This window comes from Physella acuta, unplaced genomic scaffold, assembly GCF_028476545.2.
Source record: "Physella acuta isolate Inbredline_101_S28 unplaced genomic scaffold, ASM2847654v3 ptg000178l, whole genome shotgun sequence".
In the NCBI taxonomy this organism is placed as follows: domain Eukaryota; kingdom Metazoa; phylum Mollusca; class Gastropoda; family Physidae; genus Physella; species Physella acuta.
The window spans coordinates 671979-698514 of NW_026731697.1; the positions used below are offsets into that span (position 1 = coordinate 671979).

Consider the following 26536-nt stretch of genomic DNA (forward strand, 5'->3'; position numbering starts at 1 on the left):
AAGTTAAAAAATGTGCGACACAAAACAAGTTCTATGAGTAACGAGTTCTTTCTAGTCAGGTGACAGCTGGAGAAGTAGGTCTTCCTGGTGTGGTTACATTAGTGTTACGATGTAATGAGGCTCACAAGCTTCAGGTTTTAAAAACAAATGTTTGCATTAGTGTTACGATGTAATGAGGCTCAGAAGCTTAAGGTTTCAAAAACTAAGTTCAAAACAATTTACTTTCGGTTTTGGTTCGGTATTATAGACATAAATACTGTCTTAGTTCGTTATTTTTCTCCAGAAGAGATTTGAAAAATATCACTTAAAAAGGTCTTTAACGTGAGATTAGTAGGTAGTTATAGTTGTTAGTAGGTAGTTATAGTTGAGTCTTGGTGAAGGAAATGCTTGGAAATACCTGCAGGGGAAATCTGGGTCGATAGCATAACGTAGGAGATGTGGACCTGTTTAATTTTAATGTAGGGGAATGTGGGCCTATAGCTTAATGTAGGGGAATGTGGGCCTATAGCTTAATGTAGGGGATTGTGGGCCTATAGCTTAATGTAGGGGAATGTGGGCCTATAGCTTAATGTAGGGGAATGTGGGCCTATAGCTTAATGTAGGGGAATGTAGGCCTATAGCTTAATGTAGGGGAATGTGGGCCTATAGCTTAATGTAGGGGAATGTGGGCCTATAGCTTAATGTAGGGGAATGTGGGCCTATAGCTTAATGTAGGGGAATGTGGGCCTATAGCTTAATGTAGGGGAATGTGGGCCTATAGCTTAATGTAGGGGAATGTGGGCCTATAGCTTAATGTAGGGGAATGTGGGCCTATAGCTTAATGTAGGGGAATGTGGGCCTATAGCTTAATGTAGGGGAATGTGGGCCTATAGCTTAATGTAGGGGAATGTGGGCCTATAGCTTAATTTAGGGGAATGTGGGCCTATAGCTTAATGTAGGGGAATGTGAGCCTATAGCTTAATGTAGGGGAATGTGGGCCTATAGCTTAATGTAGGGGAATGTAGGCCTATAGCTTAATGTAGGGGAATGTGGGCCTATAGCTTAATGTAGGGGAATGTGGGCCTATAGCTTAATGTAGGGGAATGTGGGCCTATAGCTTAATGTAGGGGAATGTGGGCCTATAGCTTAATGTAGGGGAATGTGGGCCTATAGCTTAATGTAGGTAAATGTGGGCCTATAGCTTAATGTAGGGGAATGTGGGCCTATAGCTTAATGTAGGGGAATGTGGGCCTATAGCTTAATTTAGGGGAATGTGGGCCTATAGCTTAATGTAGGGGAATGTGGGCCTATAGCTTAATGTAGGGGAATGTGGGCCTATAGCTTAATGTAGGGGAATGTAGGCCTATAGCTTAATGTAGGGGAATGTGGGCCTATAGCTTAATGTAGGGGAATGTGGGCCTATAGCTTAATGTAGGGGAATGTGGGCCTATAGCTTAATGTAGGGGAATGTGGGCCTATAGCTTAATGTAGGGGAATGTAAGCTTGTCGCATAACATAGAAATTATAAAGTACCCGCATATAAAGTTGAGGGAATGTATACCATACATGAATCTAATGTTGAGGAATATATAACATACCTGTATAAAATGTTGAGGGAATGTAAAACGTACCTGTAAATAATGCTGAGGGAATGTAAAACGTACCTGTAAATAATGTTGAGGGAATGCAGATACCCCAGAGCGCTGGCCATCTCAGCAGAGTAAAACTTTGCTCGGTGTTCAGCGAAAAACCTTTCCCTCTGGAGATGAAAAAATAGCTGGGGAGGGGGGAGGTAGAGTTTAATATAAAAAAATGAATTGTAAAAACAACCAATCACAGGACAACAAAAGCTAACCATGATCAAAGAATAATTTTTTTTATTAATGTCAATGTTTACATTCTTTTGAAAATAATATTTTGGCCTACAATTTTAAAAAATAATCAGCGACAAACATGACATTTGGCTAGACCACACAGATATTTGCGCATTACCTCTCCTCCGTTGACGTAATCCAAGACGAAGTAGAGTTTATCTGGAGTCTGGAAGCTATAGTGTAGGCCGACTAAGAATGGATGTTTGACGTTCTTGAGCAGCACATTGCGTTCGGCCATTATGTGCTTCGCCTCATTTCGTTTCATTATTGCTTGTTTCTTTGTGGGAGAATAAAAACACAACACATTAAAAACATGAAACGAAACAAATTATGTAACCATTGTAAAATGAAGCATATCCAAGTATTCTTTTTTAAATTTAGACACGTGTTATAGCGTGCTCTCCAACAGCAAAGCCATACAAAAATACAATTAAAATTAGTGTCAGGGTGTACTGAAGCTATAGTTAGCTAGTATTGCTAAATGACACTATTCCTGACCCTAGTCTTTACCCGTACCAGAACGCCAATCCTTACCCTAACCCTAACAGCGATACTTGTAGTAAACATAACTTTATAGGATACTGTATTGTCTTCTGGTCGTTTGGACAGGAGTACACTAAACGTCTGATTATAATTAGTAATTACCTGTAACACCATGACTTCTGATTATAATTAGTAATTACCTGTACCACCTCAACTTCTGATTATAATTAGTAATTACCTGTAACAGCATGACTTCCGATTATAAATAGTAATTACCTGTACCACCTCGACTTCTGATTATCATTAGTAATTACCTGTAACAGCATGACTTGTGATTTTAATTAGTAATTAACTGTAACGCCATGACTTCTGATTATAATTAGTAATTACCTGTAACAGCATGACTTCTGATTATAATTAGTAATTACCTGTAAGACCTTGACTGCATAGATCTTCCCCTCAGCCTTGTGTCTGGCCAGCAAGACCTTGCCGAAGCTACCTTTCCCGATGACCCTCAGAAATTCGAAGTCTTTTGGCTTTACTCTGTAAACAAAACATACAATCAATGGTGGCTGATCTAGTTGATCTGGCTAGCTCATAGAATCGATCACAGAAGACACTTACTAAGAATATGATAGTGAAGGCAATGTCGTGAAATAAAATAAAAATATACTAAGAAAGAATATGATAGTGAAGGCAATGTCGTGAAATAAAATAAAAAATATACTAAGAAAGAATATGATAGTGAAGGCAATGTCGTGAAATAAAATAAAAATATACTAAGAAAGAATATGATAGTGAAGGCAATGTCGTGAAATAAAATAAAAATATACTAAGAAAGAATATAATTTGGAAGAAATGTCATGTAATAAAAGCCAGAAAGAAACAAAACGATTGTCCAGGCAATGTCGTGAAATAAAAGACGATTGTCCTGACAATGTCGCACCCAGTCACGTGACTTACGTCGTTTTCTCGCTGGGTCCCAGGTTAACCGGGTTCTCGTCTTTGTTGCCGTTCTGAAAGTTAACAAAAACAAAATGTTAGCCGTTTTAACAAGTTAACAAAAACAAAATGTTAGCCGTTTTAACAAGTTAACAAAAACAAAATGTTAGCCGTTTTAACAAGTTAACAAAAACAAAATGTTAGCCGTTTTAACAAGCTAACAAAAACAAAATGTTAGCCGTTTTAACAAGTTAACAAAAACAAATGTTAGAAGTTAACAAAAACAAAATGTTAGCCGTTTTAACAAGTTAACAAAAACAAATGTTAGAAATTAACAAAAACAACATGTTAGCCGTTTTAAGAAGTTAACAAAAACAAATTGTTCACTTTTTAAACAGTTTCATAAAAATATTGAACTTTTCTAGCATTTGGTTAAATACGTAACAGAGATGATGTATGTATATCAGAACACATCAACCCTGCTCATAGACTGAGAGAAAAACACGACCATTCACGATGTGATGGAGATAATGTAATGTCAAGTATAGTTTACAAGATATAAAAAAATATGTTCCTAACACGAGTTACTGCACTTGTCAGTTGTGTCTCCGTCCAACCATGGGAATCAGACATGATCGCCCCTGCAGGTCTGGTCAACTGACAGACAGTGGACGGTTGGATCCTTTAGTGATGGACGGTTAGAGATCCTCCAGTAGTGGACGGTCAGAGATCCTTCAGTGATGGACGGTTAGATCCTTCAGTGGTGGACGGTTAGAGAACCTTCAGTCGTGGACGGTTAGAGATCCTTCAGTCGTGGACGGTTAGATCCTTCAGTGGTGGACGGTTAGATCCTTCAGTCGTGGACGGTTAGATCCTTCAGTGGTGGACGGTTAGAGATCCAGTGATAGACGGTTAAAGCTATATTTATGATGGACGGCCAAAGCTCCTATAAAAGACGGCCAAATTTACTTGTGTGATGGACGGCCAAATCTGTTTCTGTGATGGACGGCCAAATCTGTTTCTGTGATGCGATTGCACAAAAAACGTCTGCTTGTCCCGGCCGTAATTCCCACGTTAAAGGTTATACCTCGCCCTGGATAACTGATGCTGCACGTCTGGCGACGGATGACGGACGGTACTTGTCTGGCGACGGATGACGGAGAGCAAAAGTTTTATGACGACGGACTACTTTTTTGGGCGACATTCGACGGACCAAACTACTATTTCCACGACCTTCGATTTAGCGCTCAATAACAATACACGTTCGTTTAAATGTGTTAAGACAGCCTCGTTTTAATACACGACAGATGTTTATATTTAGAACTTGCAATAGAAACTGATCAGAAAGAAAATTTCATCTAAAATACTCCCCCCCCCACTGCCCTCAAAGTTACAACGCAAGCAAATTACATTAGTATTAGCAAGGCTGTATTATATTTACCAAGAACATGTTGTAATCTATTCATGGAGTAATTACAACACAGCTGTTGTAAATAATGGTAACAGGCGTTGATGAAGTGTCAGCTGTCAGTGTGTTGTAAAGTTGAATATGTGTGTATGTGATGTATGTGTTCTAGTTCAAGCCAATGAGATGTGTGTTGTTTTGTTTATATATTACGTGAATGTACACATGTTGGTGTGAGTACGTTGATGAGGACACTTCAGTCTGTACATGTTAATATGTACATGCTAATGTTTACAAGTCAGTGTGTACATGTTAACGTTCACAAGTCAATATGTACATGTTCATGTTTACAAGTCAATGTGTAAATGTTCATGTGCACATGTCGCACACACTTAACGACTTTTTTTTTACATTTAGACATCAGTCCCTGATCACGTGACTAGAATACGTCACATCATCATGTCATGAGAGTCTGGTAGTTACAATTTTTTAACTTAACCCTAGCATAACCGTCGAGCATTTGGGTCAGGGGGGGGGGGGGACTGAACAGAAACACTGACGCCGTGGCTATCAGCCTCCACACATAAGAGTGGAGTTTTCCCACAATTTTTTGGCCTTGAAAATCCCACTTTTAGATTCTGTTTGATTCCGCTTTGATATCGCCCCGCAGTGATGCCGTGGAACTAGACATTCGACTTTTAAATATTTAATGAATTCATCTGCGTTTGATGGGTTCCTACAAAATTGGCCTGGTTCGGTTCATTTGGTGCGAGTTTATGAAGGGAGACGATTCTCTCTGATCCGGATTGGGGACTGTGCAGGGGAGCTAACGCCAATTTAAAGTCTGATGGGAAACAACTTGGGATCGCCTTGTTGACACAGACAGGAGAATTTAAATTCTTAGACGTCCTTAATCGTATGGGCGATTCAGCGTCAGAGTGTGGCGTCGCTGACGTCATGAGCGGTCAGTAGTCCGAGACAGAAGGCATATGCCCCATGGTTGGTATTTAATGCAGGTTAGGGATGTTGGTGTTGGTTGAAAATTCGAGCACTTTTGATAAAAAGTATTTTTTAAAGAGACCGAGTACTGTCCCTTTCTTGAGAAAGATGGAGTTACGTCCCTTGAAGAAATTCAGTTAAGTTATGTAATCCATGTGGATTTTTGAAACGACAATCAACAAGTGAAAGACCGCGACACCTGGGGTGGGGCTGACCCGGGGGGGGGGGGGGGGGTCACAAGGTCGGTCTCTACCCACGTGACGACACCACTACCACGTGATCAGGTCATGGGTCATTATCTCAAACACTTCCCTAATTTAAAACGATGACGCATGCAGACCACTTGATGTTAATAATTTGTAGATTTTTTTTAAACCGCTAATTTAACGACACGCAAAAAGCCAAGATGAGTTAGTTAAGAAAAAAAGTAGACAAACAACGTCACACTAATTATTAAATTCTCAAATTTAATGTAAAAAAAACAACATTTAATTATCTTCTTCCCGGATAATTTACCCCCCCCCCCCCTTTTCCCACAAGTTTAAAGGCAATGATTCAACAGGCAGAGCCGGCCTCTAGCTGCAAATCTCGTCATTTCTCATCGCGTAACGAGACCAGTTTCCAGGTCGGGTGAGGGTTACTGAATCTCATCAAGGTCACGGGTTAGTGACGTCACTCAAAACGAGATAACGTGCAGACTTCAGGCGAAAACAAACGATAAAGTGCCCGGTCAGAACAAAGTAGTCCACTCAGTTTTTTATAGCTTCGGGTGGACAGGATTTAGATAAGTTCGTGAGGACACTGGTGTTAACTGCACGACATGCAGTAAATAATCAAGAATGTAATTAATGCTCTCTGAATTAATTGGCAAACGTTGTTAGCTTAGAGGCTAAATAAAAACAACGGGACTTATATCTTGTGTGACAGCAAGAAGCATTTGTTATAAGCAAAAGTGACTGGCAGGAGTCACTCGACTGACGGGAGTCACAATACTGATGTGTTTGTGTCTTTAAACGTCCAATGTAGCTGGTTAAAATGAGTGAACTATAACTGAGAACTGTAATTTTGGGGGTCCATGGTGGGGGGAAGACCCCTTTTACTACACCTTCTTCTAACACCCCACCCTGCTTACGCCACTGCTTCCCGTTGATTGGCTCAGCAAGTGAAGAAAGATGAAAGCGATCTTTTGATTGGCCGAGCCGGGTGAGCTGCGCGGGCCACCACCAGCAGACGATGTTTACACCGGCCTAATTAACCGTCCTCGGATCCATTACAGGGTCAAGGTCGTACACGGCTCTAAACGTCAGCTGACACTAGCGGTGTCAGTACGTCATGTCGCCACCAGATGGCGCCACTAGAGCTTTATTGGCTTCTGTTGGGGGCTCCCCACATCGACAGGGCACTAAACAGCGCCCCCTACCACCGTGATGAACCAACACAGTAACGATGATGATAAAAATTATTAGTAGTAATAATAGTTGTAATAATGATTGTTAGGCCTATATAGCAACAATGACAGTAATTAATATTTGATAATAATAGCAGTAAAAACAACAACAAAAACAACAATAATAGTAATAACAATAACAGTAAAATAATAATGATAGGCCTAATGATAATAATTAATAATAATAAAAAAAATAAACAAAATAAAATAATAATAATAATTTTAGAAAGTATAAAAAGTTATAATTATAATACTAGTAGATGTACTGTTAAAAAGATTAAAGCAATATTAAAACTAAAACCCGTCCGTTGGTGTTGTGATGGTAACATAAAAATGTCCGCTTCGTGTGATCCGATCACGTTTTTTCATTAGCTAAGATCACAACGAGGTCATGTCTCCTGCGAAAATCGCATCAAGTTTCCATTAGCGCTGATTTCAATTAACATCAAGGCCAACCGGAACACGTCCTTACATCACTAAAGTGCAGCCATTGTTGTTACTATTTATAGCCAGTGCGCTGGGTGCTCACGGGATTTATTTAAAAGTAAATTCTACCCGTGGTTGGTGGTGGGTTAAACTAAGGGAGGGGAGAGGGTGAGGTGCTTAGGGGTGGGGAGATGGTGAGGTGCCTAGGGGTGGGGGGAGATGGTAAGGTGCCTAGGGGTGGGGAGATGATGGGGTGCTTAGGGGTGGGGGAGAGGGTGAGGTGTCTAGGGGTGGAGGAGAGGGTGAGGTGCTTAGGGGTGGGTTGAGATGCCGAAGGGTGGGGAGATGAGGTGCTTAGTGGTGGGGAGATGGTGAGGTGCTTAGGGGTGGGGGAGATTGTGGGTTTGACTTCGAGTCTGATATGTAGCAGAGAGATAGTGTAAAGACAGACTACAACATAGACACACAGCTGGACAGACGTACAGACAAACAGACAGACATACAGACAGACGGACGGACAGATTGATACATTGAGACCTACCATTGCGTCTTCGTCCTCTTTATCTGTCTCAGCAGTGTCGACTGTGACAGTTGGAACATTCCTGGGGTTGTCTAAGGACAGGAACAGGCGGACATCAGCGCTGGAATAAAAAAAAATGGCGGACAGTTTAGACAAGTCTGCTCAACCACATACGTTGACATGCACAAACATTTAAAAACAAACAACTGTTTATAGTTTATATCACGTGATCGGCTGGCCGGAAATGGCTGAAGTGTGTGTGTGTATGTGTGTGTGTGTGCGTGTGTGTGAGAGAGAGAGAGAACGTCGTACAGAAAAAAGCCAACCTTACATACACGTAGACAAGGAAACCAACGCGCCATTTTTATAACCCCAGCAGACGTGAAGTTTAACTTAATGGCTTTCGGCCATCTTGAAACGTCTGCAGTTAAAAATAACGAACCCTGTCTATAATGGGGTTCTGGTATCAACATATGGTGGTATCAACATAGAGACTTGGTATCAACATAGAGAAGTGGTATCGACATAGAGAAGTGGTATCGACATAGAGAAGTGGTATCGACATAGAGAAGTGGTATCAACATAAAGAAGACATTACTCTTCAACTATTTGTACGTGTGAAAATTCACAAAGTACAAAATTCACGAAGTACAAAATTCACGAAGTACAAAATTCACGAAGTACAAAATTCACGACAAAGTTAGGTATGAAACATGGACAGTAACAAACATACACTTCCTGTGCCACGTTCTGATGTATCGTGGAGCATACAATATTCATGTCACGTGATGAGGGCGACAGAATGTAACCTAATTTTCTAACAGCTATTCATTTAATCTGGGGAAGCAATGACCCCGTACTTAATTAAATTCCAATCAATAGATTATAAAATACGTGGAGAGCCGGAAGGTCAATAAGTTGGTATAGATAGTAGATCACTGAGACGGGATATCAATCAAATAGTGGGGGGGGAGGGGGGGGAAGTGAGAAAAAGTGGAGATGTGTGTGGGTGTGTGTGTGTGTGGGGGGGGGGCATACCGAGCTATCATTAGGTACAACCAAACCAAAAGCTCATTAACTCTAAAAACTGAGTATCGCTTAAGGCAAGAATAGTGTAAAGTTAGAACCTTTTTCTCGTTAAAGGGTTAACTATATTATCAATACGAATGATTACGAAATGTGATCACACCCCCCCCCCGCCCATATTGGGGTAACAGAGTTTAGAAAAAGGGTGTGGGTGTGTGGGTTTTGTGTGTCAGATGTGTGTGCGGGCTCACACATTATGTGCGTGTAAACACTAATGACACCCGCCCCCTCACATCATATTTCAAACGTCACCAACAGATGGTCGAAAGACGTAAAAAGGGCTGACTACGTTTTTTTGTGTAGCTAAATAAACATTTTGTTGTGCTAGTAGTAGTGGGAGATAGGGTGGGGGTGGAGTGAAGGCAGGGTGGGGTTGGGTTAGGGTGAGGGTGAGGGCAGGGTGGGATTGGGGGTGAAGGCAGGGTGGGATTGGGGGTGAAGGCAGGGTGGGGTGGGGTGGGGTTGGGGTGAGGGCAGGGTGGGGTGGTTTAGGGTGGGGTTGGGGTTAGGGCAGATTGGGGTTAGGGTGAGGGCAGGGTGGGGTGGGGTTGGGGTGAGGGCATGGTGGGGTGGGGTTAGGGTGAGGGAAGGGTGGGGTTGGGGTGAGGGCAGGGTGGGGTGGGGTTGGGGTGAGGGCAGGGTGGGGTTGGGGTGAGGGCAGGGTGGGGTTGGGGTGAGGGAAGGGTGGGGTTGCCGTGGAGTTAGGGTGAGGGCAGAATGACGTAAATGTGGTTCGAATCCTGTTTGATAAAATGTTCAGTTACGGTTATGTTCAGTTACGGTTAAGTTCAGTTACGGTTAAGTTCAGTTACGGTTAAGTTCAGTTACGTTTAAGTTCAGTTACGGTTAAGTTCAGTTACGGTTAAGTTCAGTTACGGTTAAGTCGACCCTCCACATCCACCATCCAGGAACAGCAACATTATGCGACAACGTTTAATGTCAATCACAATGGTTTGAGCGTATCAACCATTCAAAACTAGACCCTAATTTGACTGTTAGGCAATCCACCACTAATATGTCACCCATGTCCAAATTACGAGTTTCAACCATTTCCCCAAAAACAAAATGAAAACAGCTAAAGCTGCAGATTACCATGTCCGATACACCAGAATGTTTACCATCTGAACCATCCATCATGTGACGTCAGGCAGCCTCCACCCACCCCCACCCCTCGCCCATCCTAACTTGAGGCCCGTCACAAATTTAGCCCGGCCTGTACCGAGGGATCTGGCCCGTGGGGTGATGGGAGATTAAGATGGGCAATTAAAAATTTCAACGTTGAGATGGATGGCTAGACCTATGATAGGAACGGGAGATACACGTCACACACATACGCACATACACGCCCACATACACTGACATAGACTCACACACATGTATACTGACACACACACACACACACACACACACACACACACACACACACACACACACACACACACACTGACATTTGAGATTGACCTTTGTTTTGTTTTAGGACAGTATTGGCAGGGGGAGAGAAGCTATGGTTTCATCTTTCCCACGGTTATATGTTTGTGTATGTGACCCATCCTCCGTCCAAATATCAATAATTTACCAACTCGTAATTAGAAGAATAAATACTAAATTAAAATGATCCAAAATAAAGTTAATGTAATTTAAGAGTTATTATAATATGAAGCAATTATGTAATTTTTCCTGTAAAATTTAATGACACAGGAAATGGCCAGACGTGACCGTGATGTTGTCAAGACTGTCCCTCTCTCATCCCCCCCCCCACAACAAAAGCCCTCCCCCATCCTCCTTTTCTTTTACTCGTGACTTTCATCACATTTAGGCTAACACAGCCAATTAAAAATAACCGAAAACAACAACAAAGTAAATCATAGTCTAGAAGATCGTTTTTGAGTCATTCGAAGCTTCGAGCTTTGACCTTGGTACTCAGTCACTTTAAAGTCATTACTACCAGGGGAAGACAACTTGTAACGTGGACGTGTTATGTCCCTTTATAAAGTACTTTGTTTTCAAATGTCGCCAAGTCTTTTGATCGCACACTGGTTTCAAAACCCAGTCACGTACCGAAGGTTAACTTGTGGTACACATAGATGGGGAATGGGGCCACAAAGACCCATGGACGGGGGATGGGGCCAGCATTGCACATAAACCTTTGAAGAGGAAGGAGCCCATACAGAGAAAAGGGCCTACATATCCCATGGACGTGGAAATGACTCCATATATTATAGACATATATATATATTGGGGGGGGGGCATATATGAACCAATGAACAAAAAAGGGGAAAGGGCCCTCAAAGACCGACCATCCACGGAAACAGGCCCACGTAGATCCAAGGATGAAAAATAAAAACTTTGGTCGTCAAGGTTACCAAGGTGTGCAGGAATGTCGTTTGAAACTTGACGGAAAACTGATCAAATATCTTTTAGACGAGGGCAAATATTTTCAGTCGTGGGCAAACATACGCCGGGAGCTAACATCGTGGTGGGCTAACATGACAGTGGGCTAACACCTTAGTGAACCAACAGCCAATGGTTTTCAAACGTCGGCCTGATGGGGCGAGATCTGCTGTAGCCACTGAGTCCATTTGTTGACATGACGCACTGACGGAGGCAATTGTTGACCTGTCTCATTGACCAAGTCACGGTACAGCTTTGTCTTGACTTGGTTTTATACTGGGGGGGGGGCGGCTGAGGTTAGGGAGGGTGTAAGAAGCTGGGGAGGGGGTGAGTTGGAGTGAGGGGTGGGAGGATAAAAACAAAAGCACCAACATCAACAGTCCCGACACGCCCCCCAAACTCTCGTAACTTCAAGTTGTAAGATGTAGAAAACCAAGTTTGATAGAAAAATACAGCCGGACAATGTGAGTGATGTGACTATGAAGTAACACGGAGTTCTGGTAGAAAGGAATCCGTTGAAAACACTAAACAAAAGCTCTCAATACAGGTACTAGTCGATTAGCCACACCTTCTTACTGAGGATTTGAAAACAATGAGTGTTAAAAACAGAAGAGTTAACTTAGTTAACCTTACACAAAGAATGTTTCGACCTCAGGTCTTCGTCAGATGAACAATGAAAACTTAGAACAACAATTTTGTTTTGAAATAAAAGTCAACTATTTTAAAACTGTGAAAGTCAGGCATGACTTCATCTGCCGATTGTTACAGTAACTGTAGCTAGTTTGTAAAATCCAATCTGTATCGAACCGCGCTAATAATAACTAATAAAGATACCGCGTATCCGATGACATGCAATAATAAATCGTAAAAAACATCCAATAATACATGGTAATAATATCCCATAACTAAACGAGAACACATCACATTAAAAAACGTGAAGATATCGAATCATAAAAGGCTAACCTGTCTAAAAATAACTCATGTATTTTTCCAATAGATGATATCTAAACCTGTCAGACGGAGTGACGTCACATATCGATCAACGGGTGATCGATATTTACTCAACATTAAAGCAGGCAGGTCACACAAAAAACAGACTGTTAGCTCACAAACTAGCGGGTCATTTGACGGACAAATGGTCATTTCTGTGTCCACTGGGTCACTTGGTATTCCAGCTAGGGGGTCATTTATCAGTCTAAAGGTCCATCTGTCTGTCTTAAAATCACATTTGCACGCTGTCGAGACAACCGACAACAGAGTTTTAGCGCGGCTGTCTAGCAACAGATAGTCTGTAGTAGTGCGGCATTATTAAAGTACATTTGTCGGAGGTACTACAACGACGGAGATAAAGAAATTACATGGCTGATTTAGAAAATAAAATAAACTACATACTAAAACAGTAGATAACTCAAGATTTTATAGCGACCTCACTAAAACAAATGTATTTCGCGATGTTGATGAAAGAAATATACTAAAGCGATGTTGATAAAACAATCTGTGTTTCAGCGGTGTTGATAACAAGATTTATACTTTAGCGGTGTCGCTAATACAATTAGTCTTTTAGTGATGTTGATTAATCAAATGTACTTTAGCGATGTTGATAGATCAAATGTACTTTAGCGATGTTGATAAATCAAATGTACTTTAGCGATGTTGATTAATCACAGATTGTAGTGTATCACAAGTGATTGCTGACTCAAGATTTCCAACACTGGCGTCTAACATGACTCAATGACTCACTCAACACTAGAGTCTAACCAACATGACACCCTGACTCCTCTAATACTGGAGTCTAACCAACATGACTCCCTGACTCACCCAACACTGGAGTCTAACCAACATGACTCCCTGACTCCCCCAACACTGGCGTCTAACAAACATGACTCCCTGACTCCTCCAACACTGGCGTCTAACCAACATGACTCCCCGACTCCCCCAACACAGGAGTCTAACCAACATGACTCCCTGACTCCTCCAACACTGAAGTCTAACCAACATGACTCCCTGACTCCCCAAACACAGGAGTCTAACCAACATGACTCCCTGACTCCCCCAACACAGGAGTCTAACCAACTTGACTCCCTGACTCCCCAAACACAGGAGTCTAACCAACTTGACTCCCTGACTCAACACAGGAGTCTAACCAACATGACTCCCTGACTCCCCAAACACAGGAGTCTAACCAACATGACTCCCTGACTCCCCCAACACAGGAGTCTAACCAACATGACTCCCTGACTCCCCAAACACAGGAGTCTAACCAACATGACTCCCTGACTCCCCAAACACAGGAGTCTAACCAACATGACTCCCTGACTCCCCCAACACTGGAGTCTAACCAACTTGACTCCCTGACTCAACACAGGAGTCTAACCAACATGACTCCCTGACTCACCCAACACAGGAGTCTAACCAACATGACTCCCTGACTCCCCCAACAATGGAGTCTAACCAACATGACTCCCTTACTCACCCAACACAGGAGTCTAACCAACATGACTCCCTGACTCCCCCAACAATGGAGTCTAACCAACATGACTCCCTGACTTCTCCAACACTGGAGTCTAACCAACATGACTCCCTGACTCCCCCAACAATGGAGTCTAACCAACATGACTCCCTGACTCCTCCAACACTGAAGTCTAACCAACATGACTCCCTGACTCACCCAACACAGGAGTCTAACCAACATGACTCCCTGACTCCCCAAACACAGGAGTCTAACCAACATGACTCCCTGACTTCTCCAACAATGGAGTCTAACCAACATGACTCCCTGACTCCTCCAACACTGAAGTCTAACCAACATGACTCCCTGACTCCTCCAACACTGAAGTCTAACCAACATGACTCCCTGACTCACCCAACACAGGAGTCTAACCAACATGACTCCCTGACTCCCCAAACACAGGAGTCTAACCAACATGACTCCCTGACTCCTCCAACACTGAAGTCTAACCAACATGACTCCCTGACTCACCCAACACAGGAGTCTAACCAACATGACTCCCTGACTCAACACAGGAGTCTAACAAACATGACTCCCTGACTCCTCCAACACTGGAGTCTAACCAACATGACTCAATGACTCCCCCAACAATGGAGTCTAACCAACATGACTCAATGACTCCCCCAACAATGGAGTCTAACCAACATGACTCCCTGACTCCTCCAACATTGGAGTCTAACCAACATGACTCACTGACTCTCGTTACAATCTAGGCGGTCTCATCAACTCATTAACGTTTTAAAACTGAACCAGCCACCACCATTGACGCCATTTTCTAGCGAGCTTTTTGTCGCTGATTCGATCTCTACCCAGCTGCGTCTCCACCGTTAGCTCTACCAGCGCGCCCCTACCCGTGATTTAATGAGAATTTTCCAGACGTTTCCCACAAAGAGCCAGGAAACAAAAACCAATTAAACTCAGTCCTGCCCAGCAGACGTGAAAACAGCACGGAGCCTCGTTGTGGTTCGACCATAGATTTAAATTACTTAAAAAAAAAACAAGAGCCGGAAAAGAATATGTAACAAAGTCATTTATTTGCGCTTAAAGACATTAACTTGCAGACGATAACGAGCTAGGGCCGGGCAGACGTGGCTCGTGAATATTTTATGTGCCGTCTGCTACTGGTGGCCTTGAGAAGTTGAACGACCTTCATTTTATTTTTTATTCGCAGATAAGATACAAGCCTAGGAAAGTTAAATCTAAAAAAAATTGGTCTGAAAAATAAATTTAGTGGTTTTTTTTTTTTTTTTTTTGGTTGAAACGCATAACACATTAAAAATGCAAGTGAAATTGAAGTTCAAGGGCGCAGTTTTTGATTGGTTGTGTGGGTTGAAATGGGAAGAAATCCACGGAGCACCTGCAGTTAGGGGAATTAACTCCGTGTGGTAATGACACGGGCCAGACGTAAAGAGGGGTTGTCACATCCAGTACGGTCGGATGTCGAAAAACAGACGGGTAGGTAAAGGGTTAAGTGCGAAAAGGTTGAACCCCCCAGGGTGCGTGGGGTGGGGTGGTGACCCACAAACGTCTGGGACGTCTGACCCGGCAATCATTAGAAAATATGGGGTCAAGTCGACCCAGGCATGTATAGAAGAGTGGGGGGGGGGGGGGGGAATCAGGATTTTGTTACAAATAAAAACATCTTTAGCGAGATAGTTGCGTGTGATAGCACAACAGTTTAAATACTTTAAAAAATGTATCTGTTGAGGTGGTGATAAGAAAACTCTTGGCTGCAATATTTTGGTAGCCGAGTACTTCCGGTTCCAGATAAAAATAGGATGGCCTTGACCTTATCTTCACGTTTAAACATGACCAGTTCTTATGACGTCATTTCCGTCATTAATTTTCTAAAAATAATATCTTGTCTCAAGTAAAAAAAAACGGTGCAATATAATCTACCCCTATGTATGATTGTTTATTGATTGGAGCAATACGGGCTTTACTGCTACTTCTAGCCAATATTTTTGTATTCACGTGTGTAACAAGGAAGTGTGTGATTGTGTGTGTGGGGGGGGGGGGGGAAGGGGGAAGGCAAATTGTAACAACGCAGTCGGGCCCAACAGATGGGACTGACATAAACATAAAAAAAAATCCTAAATAATTTATTTCACAAAAACAACGCATTGCGTCATCTTTATCTAAAAAGTCGTGTGCGGCTGTCTAAATATAGCATCAGGTCAACATAAACACATGTGATACACATGTACTGGGAACCCACGTGTACTGATGAGGCGACAGGACAGACAATGGTGGTCAAGAACCTGTCGGTCAACAATGGTGGTCAAGAACCTGTCGGTCAACAATGGTGGGTCAAGAACCAGCCGGTCAACGCACTCTGGAGAGACCAGACGTTTAATGTTAGACAAACATTCGCTGTATGACTGACAGCTGCACTCCATCAGATCAACACGTCTGTCAATCAATGAAGACAATCACAACCCACGTCCATTGCTGTAACCACGCATTGTGTACATACATTTTCATTTTTTAAAAGTACGTCGTATTTAAAAAATATCCAGCATTGAATAGGAAGCCATTTTTTGTGTGTGTGCAATAACTGACAGATGACGTCAGTGTGACGTCACTGTACAGCTGGCGCCAGTAAATGTTGATGTTGCGGTCACGTCTCCTGAATTCGGCTCATCTTGCTGTTGACGTCTGATCTTGGACGTTCACTGTGACGTTTGATCTTGGACGTCCATTAAGTAGCCACATTGTGGGGCACGTCTGCTGTAGCTCACACTTCTGCTACAGTTTTAACCAGACGTGACTACATCTTGTGCTGTTTGAACCCGTGCTACGTGTAGCAGGGTAGCATTGTGATTTGATATATAAGAGAGAGAGAGGTCGGGGGAAGAGGGAAAAATGGAGGAATGAGGAAGAGGATTAGGGCGGGTTGGGGTGGGGGGGGGGTGGAGTTATCAAATTCTCATTATTTTTCAAAAGCAAAAACTGTGACGAATACAAACAATTCGCGGTTTCTTTTCAACTACCGGATAAATTACAAACACAAAAACTGATGACGTCTTACACCCATGTTTACGATCGTATTTTTTTACACCAATAGCCTCGTTTGGCTTGTCTTTGATCCGGTTTTTAGATATTGAGCTGCAACGCTTTAAGCTCGTTCAACTGTTGAAAAAAATCATTCTTTCAACCAAATCTGTGATACTGACAACTAAACCTTCGCCACTACTAGCCATAGTCGCGCCACTACCAACCAAAGTTGTGATACTAACGACTAAATTTTGGCCACTACCAATCAGAGCTGCGCCACTTACAACTAAATTTTGGCCTATGATAGTTTTTTTCACGACAAATGTGAAAGTAAGATCTCTGAACAAACAATGGCTTATTTTCACAAAAGATCACTGACGTCACGAAAGACGTCAGAAATGTGACCACGTGACAGTAGAATCCGATGGTACCGCCCTACACAGTGTTGACACGATGAACAAACACGACGGACCCGTAGCTTCAGTACGGTCGTATGCACTATTGGGACGTTAGTCACCAAGTCATGTTAGACTGGTAGAGTCACCAAGTCATGTTAGACTGGTACAGTCACTAAGTCATGTTAGACTGGTAGAGTCACTAAGTCATGTTAGACTAGTAGTGTCACCAAGTCATGATCGGCAGTAGAGTCACCAAGTCGGACTCAATAGTGGCGAAAGATTTGTATGTTAGAGGGACCTATATAAAGAAATTGACCAAACTACTGCAGATGTAAAGAAAAATGACCAACCTATTTCGGATGTTAAAGAAAATAGCACTACTTTAAAAGAATATCCGGCCTAGTTCTATAGTCTGAATGTTCCAACTCAACTCTCTCAAACAACAACTCCCAAATGTTTCAATTTCTCCAGGCATAGCAATGGAATCGTCCAAAGTAGTGATCAAAGAAATGACCAGAAAAATGACCATTTGTGTTAGCTACTGGACAACTATTGCGTCTGGAGAACTGGTCTTATAACGGTCCCTGGCAGTTATTGACTTGGTGGGACAATCGGTCAGCGATACGTGGCCCACATCGATGTCCCTTGGCCCGGTTTAAAGACACCGAAGAAAACCACCAAAAAAATCAAACAGACCATCACTGTACAAAAACATGGAGGCAAATCATAGACGCCAGGCTGTTAGACAGAAGTAACCATCGCTGTACGTCTGGGTCATTTGATTTCGTCATATGTTTGTCCCCATTCCCCACTATACGTAATCGAATACAACAAGCACATTACTAGTACTCACCCCCCCCCCCCCCAGACGAACAAGATCATGTGACATTTTACAGTAAGAACAAGTTGTAAAGAAATAGTTTTTCTACAGCCCCCTGTGAAGACTAATGTTACATTTAGATAGGAAACACGAAATAACATGTCGAGTTGCGTCCCTTGGTGATGGGACATAACTCCAGTTCAAGGACGATAACTCTCCGACACCAGGAGAAATGCTTAAAGTGTAGAAAAAGATAAACGGCGACACTTCATAAATAGACAATTGGTTTTCACTGAATGGATTCGGTGGATGTGGATAGCGGACAAGGCGTGTGTGTGTCCGTTATCTCAGGGTGGGGTGGAGCTGGGCGGCGTGCAAGACATTTTGGGATATCAGTGCTGAAATTAGCGCAATGGATGCACGGTGTTTGCGATTTACCTGCGATTGTAAGGTGGGGTGTTGAGGTGTGCAGCAGCTTAGGGTGTGCCGTTGTTGGTGTGATATTGAGCTAATTGGTGGTAAAGATCATCTTTCCACTCCCGTATATATATATATATATATATATATATATATATATATATATATATATATATATATATATATATGTATCCTACTTAAATAAAACGTATATAAAACGTAAACTGTGTGTGAGAAAATAAAGTGCAGACTCAGCAGCTCACACGGTAGTCACGTGATTTTTGATGAGCCGCCGCGTGGAGCCGGGCGGGCAATTAGTTAAATTGTGCAGAAGGAACACGTGTGACCATCTGGTGTTGACTGGACATTAGTCAGACGACAACCAGGGTGAGCTCGGGTCCAGGGTCTGGTTACACGGCGCGCAGACGATAGCGGTACTGCAACAGTTAGCAGAAGTATACAGTTTGAGTACTGTACAAGACACAGGACAGACGATAGCAGTACTGCAACAGTTAGCAGAAGTATACAGTTTGAGTACTGTACAAGACACAGTGCAGTCGATAGCAGTACTGCAACAGTTAGCAGAAGTATACCACGCTACAAACTAGGGACTTGTGGAATAGGAAATTAGAAATTGACAGATGATTGAATTTACATTTTCATTGCGAGTCGAAGAACGTTTTAAGCATTCATAATAATACGAAACACATGAGTAAAGATAGCAATAATAATGGAAATAATTTAAAAATAATAATTATAATAATAAATCTATTAATAAAAATGCATGCCAATAACAATAATCAAATGAAAATAATAATTCTTTTATCAGTTAATTGGGACAAAAAAGACCACCAACTGCGAAAAGATTGTAATGCGAGTCAAGAAATTATTTCTCTTCCTCTGTGTGTTTTAGCCGTTGTTGCATTTGGCGGGTCTACAAAGTTACGGAGAAAGATTTGGTCTAACTTTTTATGTGGGCTTTTACTCTAACTTTTTGTGTGGGCTTTTTATCTAACTTTTTGTGTGGGCTTTTTATCTAACTTTTCGTGTGGGCTTTTTATCTAACTTTTTATGTGGGCTTTTTATCTAACTTTTTACGTGGGCTTTTTATCTAACTTTTTATGTGGGCTTTTACATTTAAATCAAACTTTTTCTTTGTGAGCTTTAAATCTAAGTTATTAGTGTGTCTAAACTCTTATAACCCACTGGGGGGGGGGGGGGGGGGCTGCATCTGTTTAGAGAGCTAGCAATGGGTTTAAATCAACCTTTAGCAAAACTTTCAAGACACCTCGTACCACCATAATTGTGCAAGACTTGAAGACTCCCTTACGAGACAGAGGACACAGAGATAAAAGTAGAAGATGATTTACCTGATGGCAACCTGCGGCGGGTTGCGAGCGGGTTGTATGATCTTCTTCTGGTTGCTTCTCTTTTTCTCGTTGCCCAAAATTTTGACAAAAACGTTTTTCATCTTATGCTTGATCTCCAGAACAGACATTTACGTGATTTTGTGTGTATCACGTGACACTACCAACATGACTAGCACAACACACCTTGGTTTAAAGTCACTTCCGGGGTCACGATAATGCCACGATAATTCTTTAAACTAATTTAGAATAACAAAATCACATGAGTACAGCAATAACCATAACAGATGTTTACACTTACAGACCATAACGTTAACTACTACCCACGAGTGTTAACAATAACGGGTTTACTTGAGAATGAACTGAGACTGAGACTATCCTAACCAATTCGCACGAGAGAAAAAATGACGTTTGCTAAATACATGTGCGAAGATAAGTGTAAATATTTTTTACGAAAAGACACAATACAAAAATTACAGAAAAACGTCTGTGAAATAAAGAAAATTATATCGTGGCTTAAAGAGTATTCAAAACGTAAATCAAGACAATACTGAGTTTTAGAAATGTAATATATATATATATATATATATATATATATATATATATATATATATATATATATATATATATATATATTAAGTTAGCAAGAAAGAACGGCTAGTCAAATAATTGATCTAAACGCACCCAGTGCAGAGGTCGTCCACAAGCTGAACGGTCAGAATGTAAAGCTGTAACGCAAACGTTGACGCGATAAAGAGTCAGAAATATGGATAAACCACAAGACGAGCAGTCAGAATTATGGTATAGATGTCTGAAACCAACGTTTCTGCGGACATTTATAGAAGAAAATTTTCGGGGGCACAAACCCACGACCTAACCCGGTGTTATGTCGTCCCCCCCCCCCCCCCCCCCCACCACGTCAAATGTCGTGTTTCACGTGACGTTCAGATGTACCCAGCATGCCCCAGATACCGCCTGATGCCAACAGCTCCAGATAACCGCAGCGCCTGATATTAGATCCGCCTCCTACAGGCAAACAGCGGTTCTAAAACTGTTGGCCTCGAATACGTGAAACAGCTCATAGCTTAGGGTTGAAAGTATTGGTACTGTTTTCAATTGTAAAATACAATCGTCGATACTCAAGTTGTTGGCCATAGTGGCACAAGGATTATAATGTAAAGCTCGAGAAAACTTCAATGGAATGGAAGTTACTCTAGGGTAGGGAAAGTAGGGTGGGGGGGGGGATAGAAGAATGGCAGTTATGTAATCAGATTTCAGATAAATGGCTTCGTGATATCGAGCACGCAGTTAAGACCTCTCCACCTCAACCCGCAGTATAATCTATTACGTTTATATAGACACCACATCAGGGGCGGACACCCCACCCCTCCACTAGGTACGCCACTGTACAGGTGCTACCAACTGAAGTAGGGACCAACACATCGAATGAGATAAAACTGATAAACTCTATTGTAATGTTTAAGATAATTTGAATTTAGCTTCACACAAAACATGGCGCCCCAGAAATAAAACCCTCTGAGCCTACGATGTTGAATTTTAATTTAAATTTATTTAAAACCAAAAAATTCTTTCTTTTTATCCGGGCTTGTTACAAACAGGATCACGTTTTACCGAAATTTTGATAAATGCCCCGACCGAGTTTCCACGACCGTAAAATATGAATTTAACAATTTCTAAAACGGGAAACTACACTGAACACATGGTGACAGCTCCCCCCCACCCCCCCCCCCCCCCCCACCCCACAGCAGAACCTACCAGAACAGAAGGCATTAATACAAGACAACGTTTAAATAAATGAGAGAAAGGGTTGGGCTAAAGGCGAGAAAACATTTTGTTGACAAAAGTTGCCGGGGTGGCGTGATCAGCTGACGGAGCAGTCACGCGCTGTGATGGAAGTAGGTTACGTAACTCTGGAATTCCAGAAAACGATCGTCCACACTTTCTGAACTTTAAAGAAAAAAAAAAGATATATTTGTCGGTTTATAATTTAGTTTGTGATGTATTTGTCGGTTCATGATTTAGTTTGTGTTTTTCAGTTTAACGATGATGTAGGCCTATTTGTCGGTTCATGATTTAGTTTGTGTTTTTCAGTTTAACGATGATGTAGGCCTATTTGTCGGTTCATGATTTAGTTTGTGTTTTTCAGTTTAACGATGATGTAGGCCTACTTGTCGGTTCATGATTTAGTTTGTGTTTTTTCAGTTTAACGATGATGTAGGCCTACTTGTCGGTTCATGATTTAGTTTGTGTTTTTCAGTTTAACGATGATGTAGGCCTACTTGTCGGTTTCATGATTTAGTTTGTGTTTTTCAGTTTAACGATGATGTAGGCCTACTTGTCGGTTTATAATTTAGTTTGTGTTTTTTAGTTTGACGGTGATGTATTTTCTTGGAGTTCTTGGATTCCGCTCGTGAGAAATAATTGAATTATTTAGGTTTGACGATGGAGCGAGGGCAATTAGTGATGAGGTGACGGTTTCATGGATGTATTGTTTAGTGTGTAAAGGTGCATTTCTTGCTCAGTGTATAAAGATGTTGTTTAGAATGTAGATGTTTTTTGTTTAGTGTGCGAAGGTTTCTTTTATCTTGTGTATGTGTGAAGGTGTCTTTGTTTACAGTGTAAAGGTGTTTTTGTTCAACAAGTAAAAGTGTTATTTAGAGTGTAAATGTTATTTTTTTTTTGGGTTTAGCGTGAGAAAGTGTATTTGTTTAGTGTGTGAAGGTGTCTTTGTGTAGTGTTAGTTTATATTTTCTAGTGAGCAACTTTGTTTTTAATTTGGCGTCTCCCACTCTCCTTTTTGGCCATAGCCGCCACCCACCCTACCCCAACCTCTTGTGTTAATTTCAGATTCAGATTTTTAAAATCCGGCAAATCTAGGAGTCCAAGGCAATACGTTCGTCTCAATACCCGTAATCGATAGATCAGTAAGTGCATTGATCTTAATTCCATAATCCAAATTATATTGATTGTGTATAGATTGAGTTATCTAGGCACTTGAAGTCCGTGTTGCCAAGAACAGACCACCGTGTGGCAGCCAAATAAATTACTTCACCTGACGCGAAATACCTGCGACCGCAACTCAAAAGCGGACATATTAATTCAGTTATTCATAGGGCATAATTGACCTCCGTAGAAAGAAAGGTCATTCAAGCTGTATTTGCTTTGTTAGTTTGAAAATTTAGGCGAACTTCAAAGGTAATAAAATTGTCACAATTATGGGTTAAATAACATTCGCCACGATAAGACTTCAATTTTAGAGACAAGACGACTAACCGCAATATATATATATATATATATATATATATATATATATATATATATATATATATATATATATATATATATACATATATATATATACTGACATACATGTGTGTAAGTGTGGTTAACACACAAACAACAACAAGCTGAGACCTGGAATGTTTATTGTTGTTTTTTGTAATTAAAAAATAGTTGTGGCGACAGCACAAGGTGGTGCTATCGACACAACTTACGTGGGGAGGGGAGGACTGCCCGTTGATGTACAGGTGTGTTGATTTTGTTGTGTAAATAGCTGCATGCGGCCCACACCGTGTGGGGTTGGAGGAGTGGGGGGGGGGGACATCTGTTGGCCAGCTCGCGCATCACGTGACCGCTGGGTTTAATGTGATCATTAGGTTCAATTAGGCAATGTGCACACGGCTAACCTGATTACACGCGTGTAGGACAATGTGTAGGGGGAGGGGTTTTGATGTAGGGGGAGGGGGCAGGGTGTAGGGGAGGGGCTGGGTCTAAAGGAGAGGGTATTTGGCTGATTACATTTACAACCAGGAACAATGTGAAATGCTGATTTTTCAGTTGAAGCAATTTCAATCAGTTTTTATTTTTTTTTTAGATTTAAAGAACCTTAGAAGAAGTTATTTTATGCTACATTAGATTTAAAGAAACAAGGAAGTGTACTTTCTATAACATATATATATACTTTCTGTTATATATATATTTTCTATAATATACATACATTGTATATATATATATATATATTTATATATATATATATATATATATATATATATATATATATATATATATATATATATATATATGACGTTTGGTATTCTATTCTATAGTCACAGGGTGCCGTAAACTGCCGTACAGTCAAACACACATCTCAGGCAGCCGTCAGGCAGAACCGTCGTGCACAGTCTGCAGGCGTTCAGGTCATGCTCTAAATACAGGTCACAGACCCCCCCCACCCCCACCCTTCCCCCCACACTCATGTCCTCCACCACTAGCAGCCTCGTGATGTAACTAACTGAAATCCCCCCGACCGTGGTGCCGGGATAGAAAAACCAACCAACCGTGAAAGTTACAGAGATTTTGATGTAGTCAAACCCGCACAATAGCTTATCAACTTCAACCACCAAACGTTAATCCCGGATTAACGTCGTTTTGTAGTTCGCTACTTTGTCGTTAAGTTTATTTGTTCTACTTCCAGCAGAACCAGTCTGGAATCCAGCCAAAAATGTGCACAATTCGCTAGATTGTCATTCCCCCCCCCCCCCCCCCCCCCCCCCACTGAACCGTGGCCAAGTCAGCGAGAAGGAACTGAGAATCCAGACAAAACCGACCTAAAAAAAGTGGGACAATAAACTAGCACAACAGTCTTACCGGGACCAGTAAGTGGAACTAACCCCGACCCTCGCGGGCCTGACATCTATACTTACAAAATTATATGTGTCACCACTTTAAAAAAACAAAACTGGTAGTTCACTAGACGGAGTTTTACAATGACTATAATCAAAACCATCTGGAGCTACAAGCGAGGAACATGCAAGACTAACAATTAAAACAAACAAACTATACGGATACGTATCATTGTAGTTAATTACAGTACTCGTGTGCACTTGTGCAATGATTCAGCAAAACTACAACTGTAATTATATTATCTTCACATTGGGTAGCAGGGACTAGATAAACTATGGGAGGCTAGCAAAACGACATTGTTTCGTATCTCACAACAGTAACTTCTAACGCCACTTTCATCGCAGTTTTATCTAAAGTACAGCAGTATCCAGATGGTATTGACCCATGACCCTAAGATATGACCTGTGACCTCTGTTTTGGAAACGATCTTTGCCCCGTTTTATTTCTGCACAGTTGGGTGTCAGCTAGTTTGACGACTTCAATTTTTGTGTTGCGACATTTAAACAGCCGTACTATCTGTATGTTAAAAAAAAAAAGGACTGCCATTCTATTCGGCGGGCCATCGATTTGCACAGCTAAATACACGGACGAGAATGCGACCTGTGACGTCACGCGGTGTGGACCTCGTCTAAAGCTTGTTGGGTTTTTGGGAATGTTGCAGGTGTACGGCTAATCGGTTGTCGTGTTTTGATCAAGTTTAGTACAACTGTCAGTCTGTTTGTACAATGCATCCAGCCTATCAATAGGTCCAGTCACTATTTGATAAACAGTTTTATAAATTGTCCAGTTGCTAGTCCGTCTATTCGAACATTGACTAATCAGTCTAATGGGACCAACGGCTAATCAGTCTATTTGTTAGACAGTCGATTTGTTTGTCAGTCAATTAGTAAGTCAATCTATTGGTTAGAAAGTCTATTTGTGAGTCTAATTGTCAGTCTAATTGTTTGTCAGTCTATTTGTTATTAAGTCTATTTGTTATTAAGTCTATTTGTTAGAAAGTCTATTTAAAGTCTATTTCTTAGTCTATTTGTTTGTGATATTTGTTTGTCATTCTATTTGTTTGTCAGTCTAAGTGTACGCCTATTTGTCAGTGGTCAGTCAGTGATTAACCAGGCTAATCAAATAACCTGCTATCTTTGTGGGGGGGGGGGGGGTACAGACCAATCACAAGACAAACTAACCAGGAGCTAACCACGAACCAGCCACGAGCTAACCACGAACCAGGAGCTAACCACGAACCAGCCACGAGCTAACCACGAACCAGGAGCTAACCACGAACAAACCAGGAGCGCTAACTTCGAACCACCCAGGTGCTAACCACGAACCAGGCCACGAGCTAACCACGACCAGGAGCTAACCACGAACAAACCAGGAGGTAACCACGAACCAACCAGGTTGCTAACCACGAACCAACCAGGTGCTAACCACGACCAACCAGGATCTAACCACGAACCAACCAGGAGCTAACCACGAACCAACTTGGAGCGCTAACTACGAACCACCCATGAGCTAACCACGAGCCAACAATAGTTAACACAAGGTTAACCATGAGCTAACCACGAACAAGCCACGAGCTAACCACGAACTAACCAGGAGCTAACCACGAACCAACCATGAGCTAACCACGAACCACCCATGAGCTAATCACGAACCAGACAGGTGCTAACCACGAACCAACCATGAGCTAACCACGAACCACCCATGAGCTAACCACGAACCAACTTGGAGCGCTAACTACGAACCACCCATGAGCTAACCACGAGCCAACAATA

The 26536-nt window shown here is 41.7% G+C and overlaps 1 protein-coding gene across 4 annotated transcripts in view; it reads right to left on the reverse strand.

Moving 5' to 3' along the window:
• LOC131936487 (serine/threonine-protein kinase Sgk1) overlaps window positions 1-26536 on the reverse strand; it is a 112866-nt gene that overhangs the window by 14142 nt on the left and 72188 nt on the right. For 2 of the 4 annotated variants that reach the window (XM_059293505.1, XM_059293504.1), the window contains 5 exons: window positions 8097-8196; window positions 3300-3352; window positions 2765-2879; window positions 1972-2130; window positions 1644-1756 (listed from right to left, as the gene is read on the reverse strand). In XM_059293505.1, coding sequence (XP_059149488.1) covers window positions 1644-1756; window positions 1972-2130; window positions 2765-2879; window positions 3300-3352; window positions 8097-8196 — 540 coding nt within the window. Of the gene's footprint in view, window positions 1-1643; window positions 1757-1971; window positions 2131-2764; window positions 2880-3299; window positions 3353-8096; window positions 8197-20063; window positions 20300-20744; window positions 20763-26536 lie in introns of those variants that run through there. The other 2 variants (XM_059293507.1, XM_059293506.1) reach the window with 2 other exon arrangements.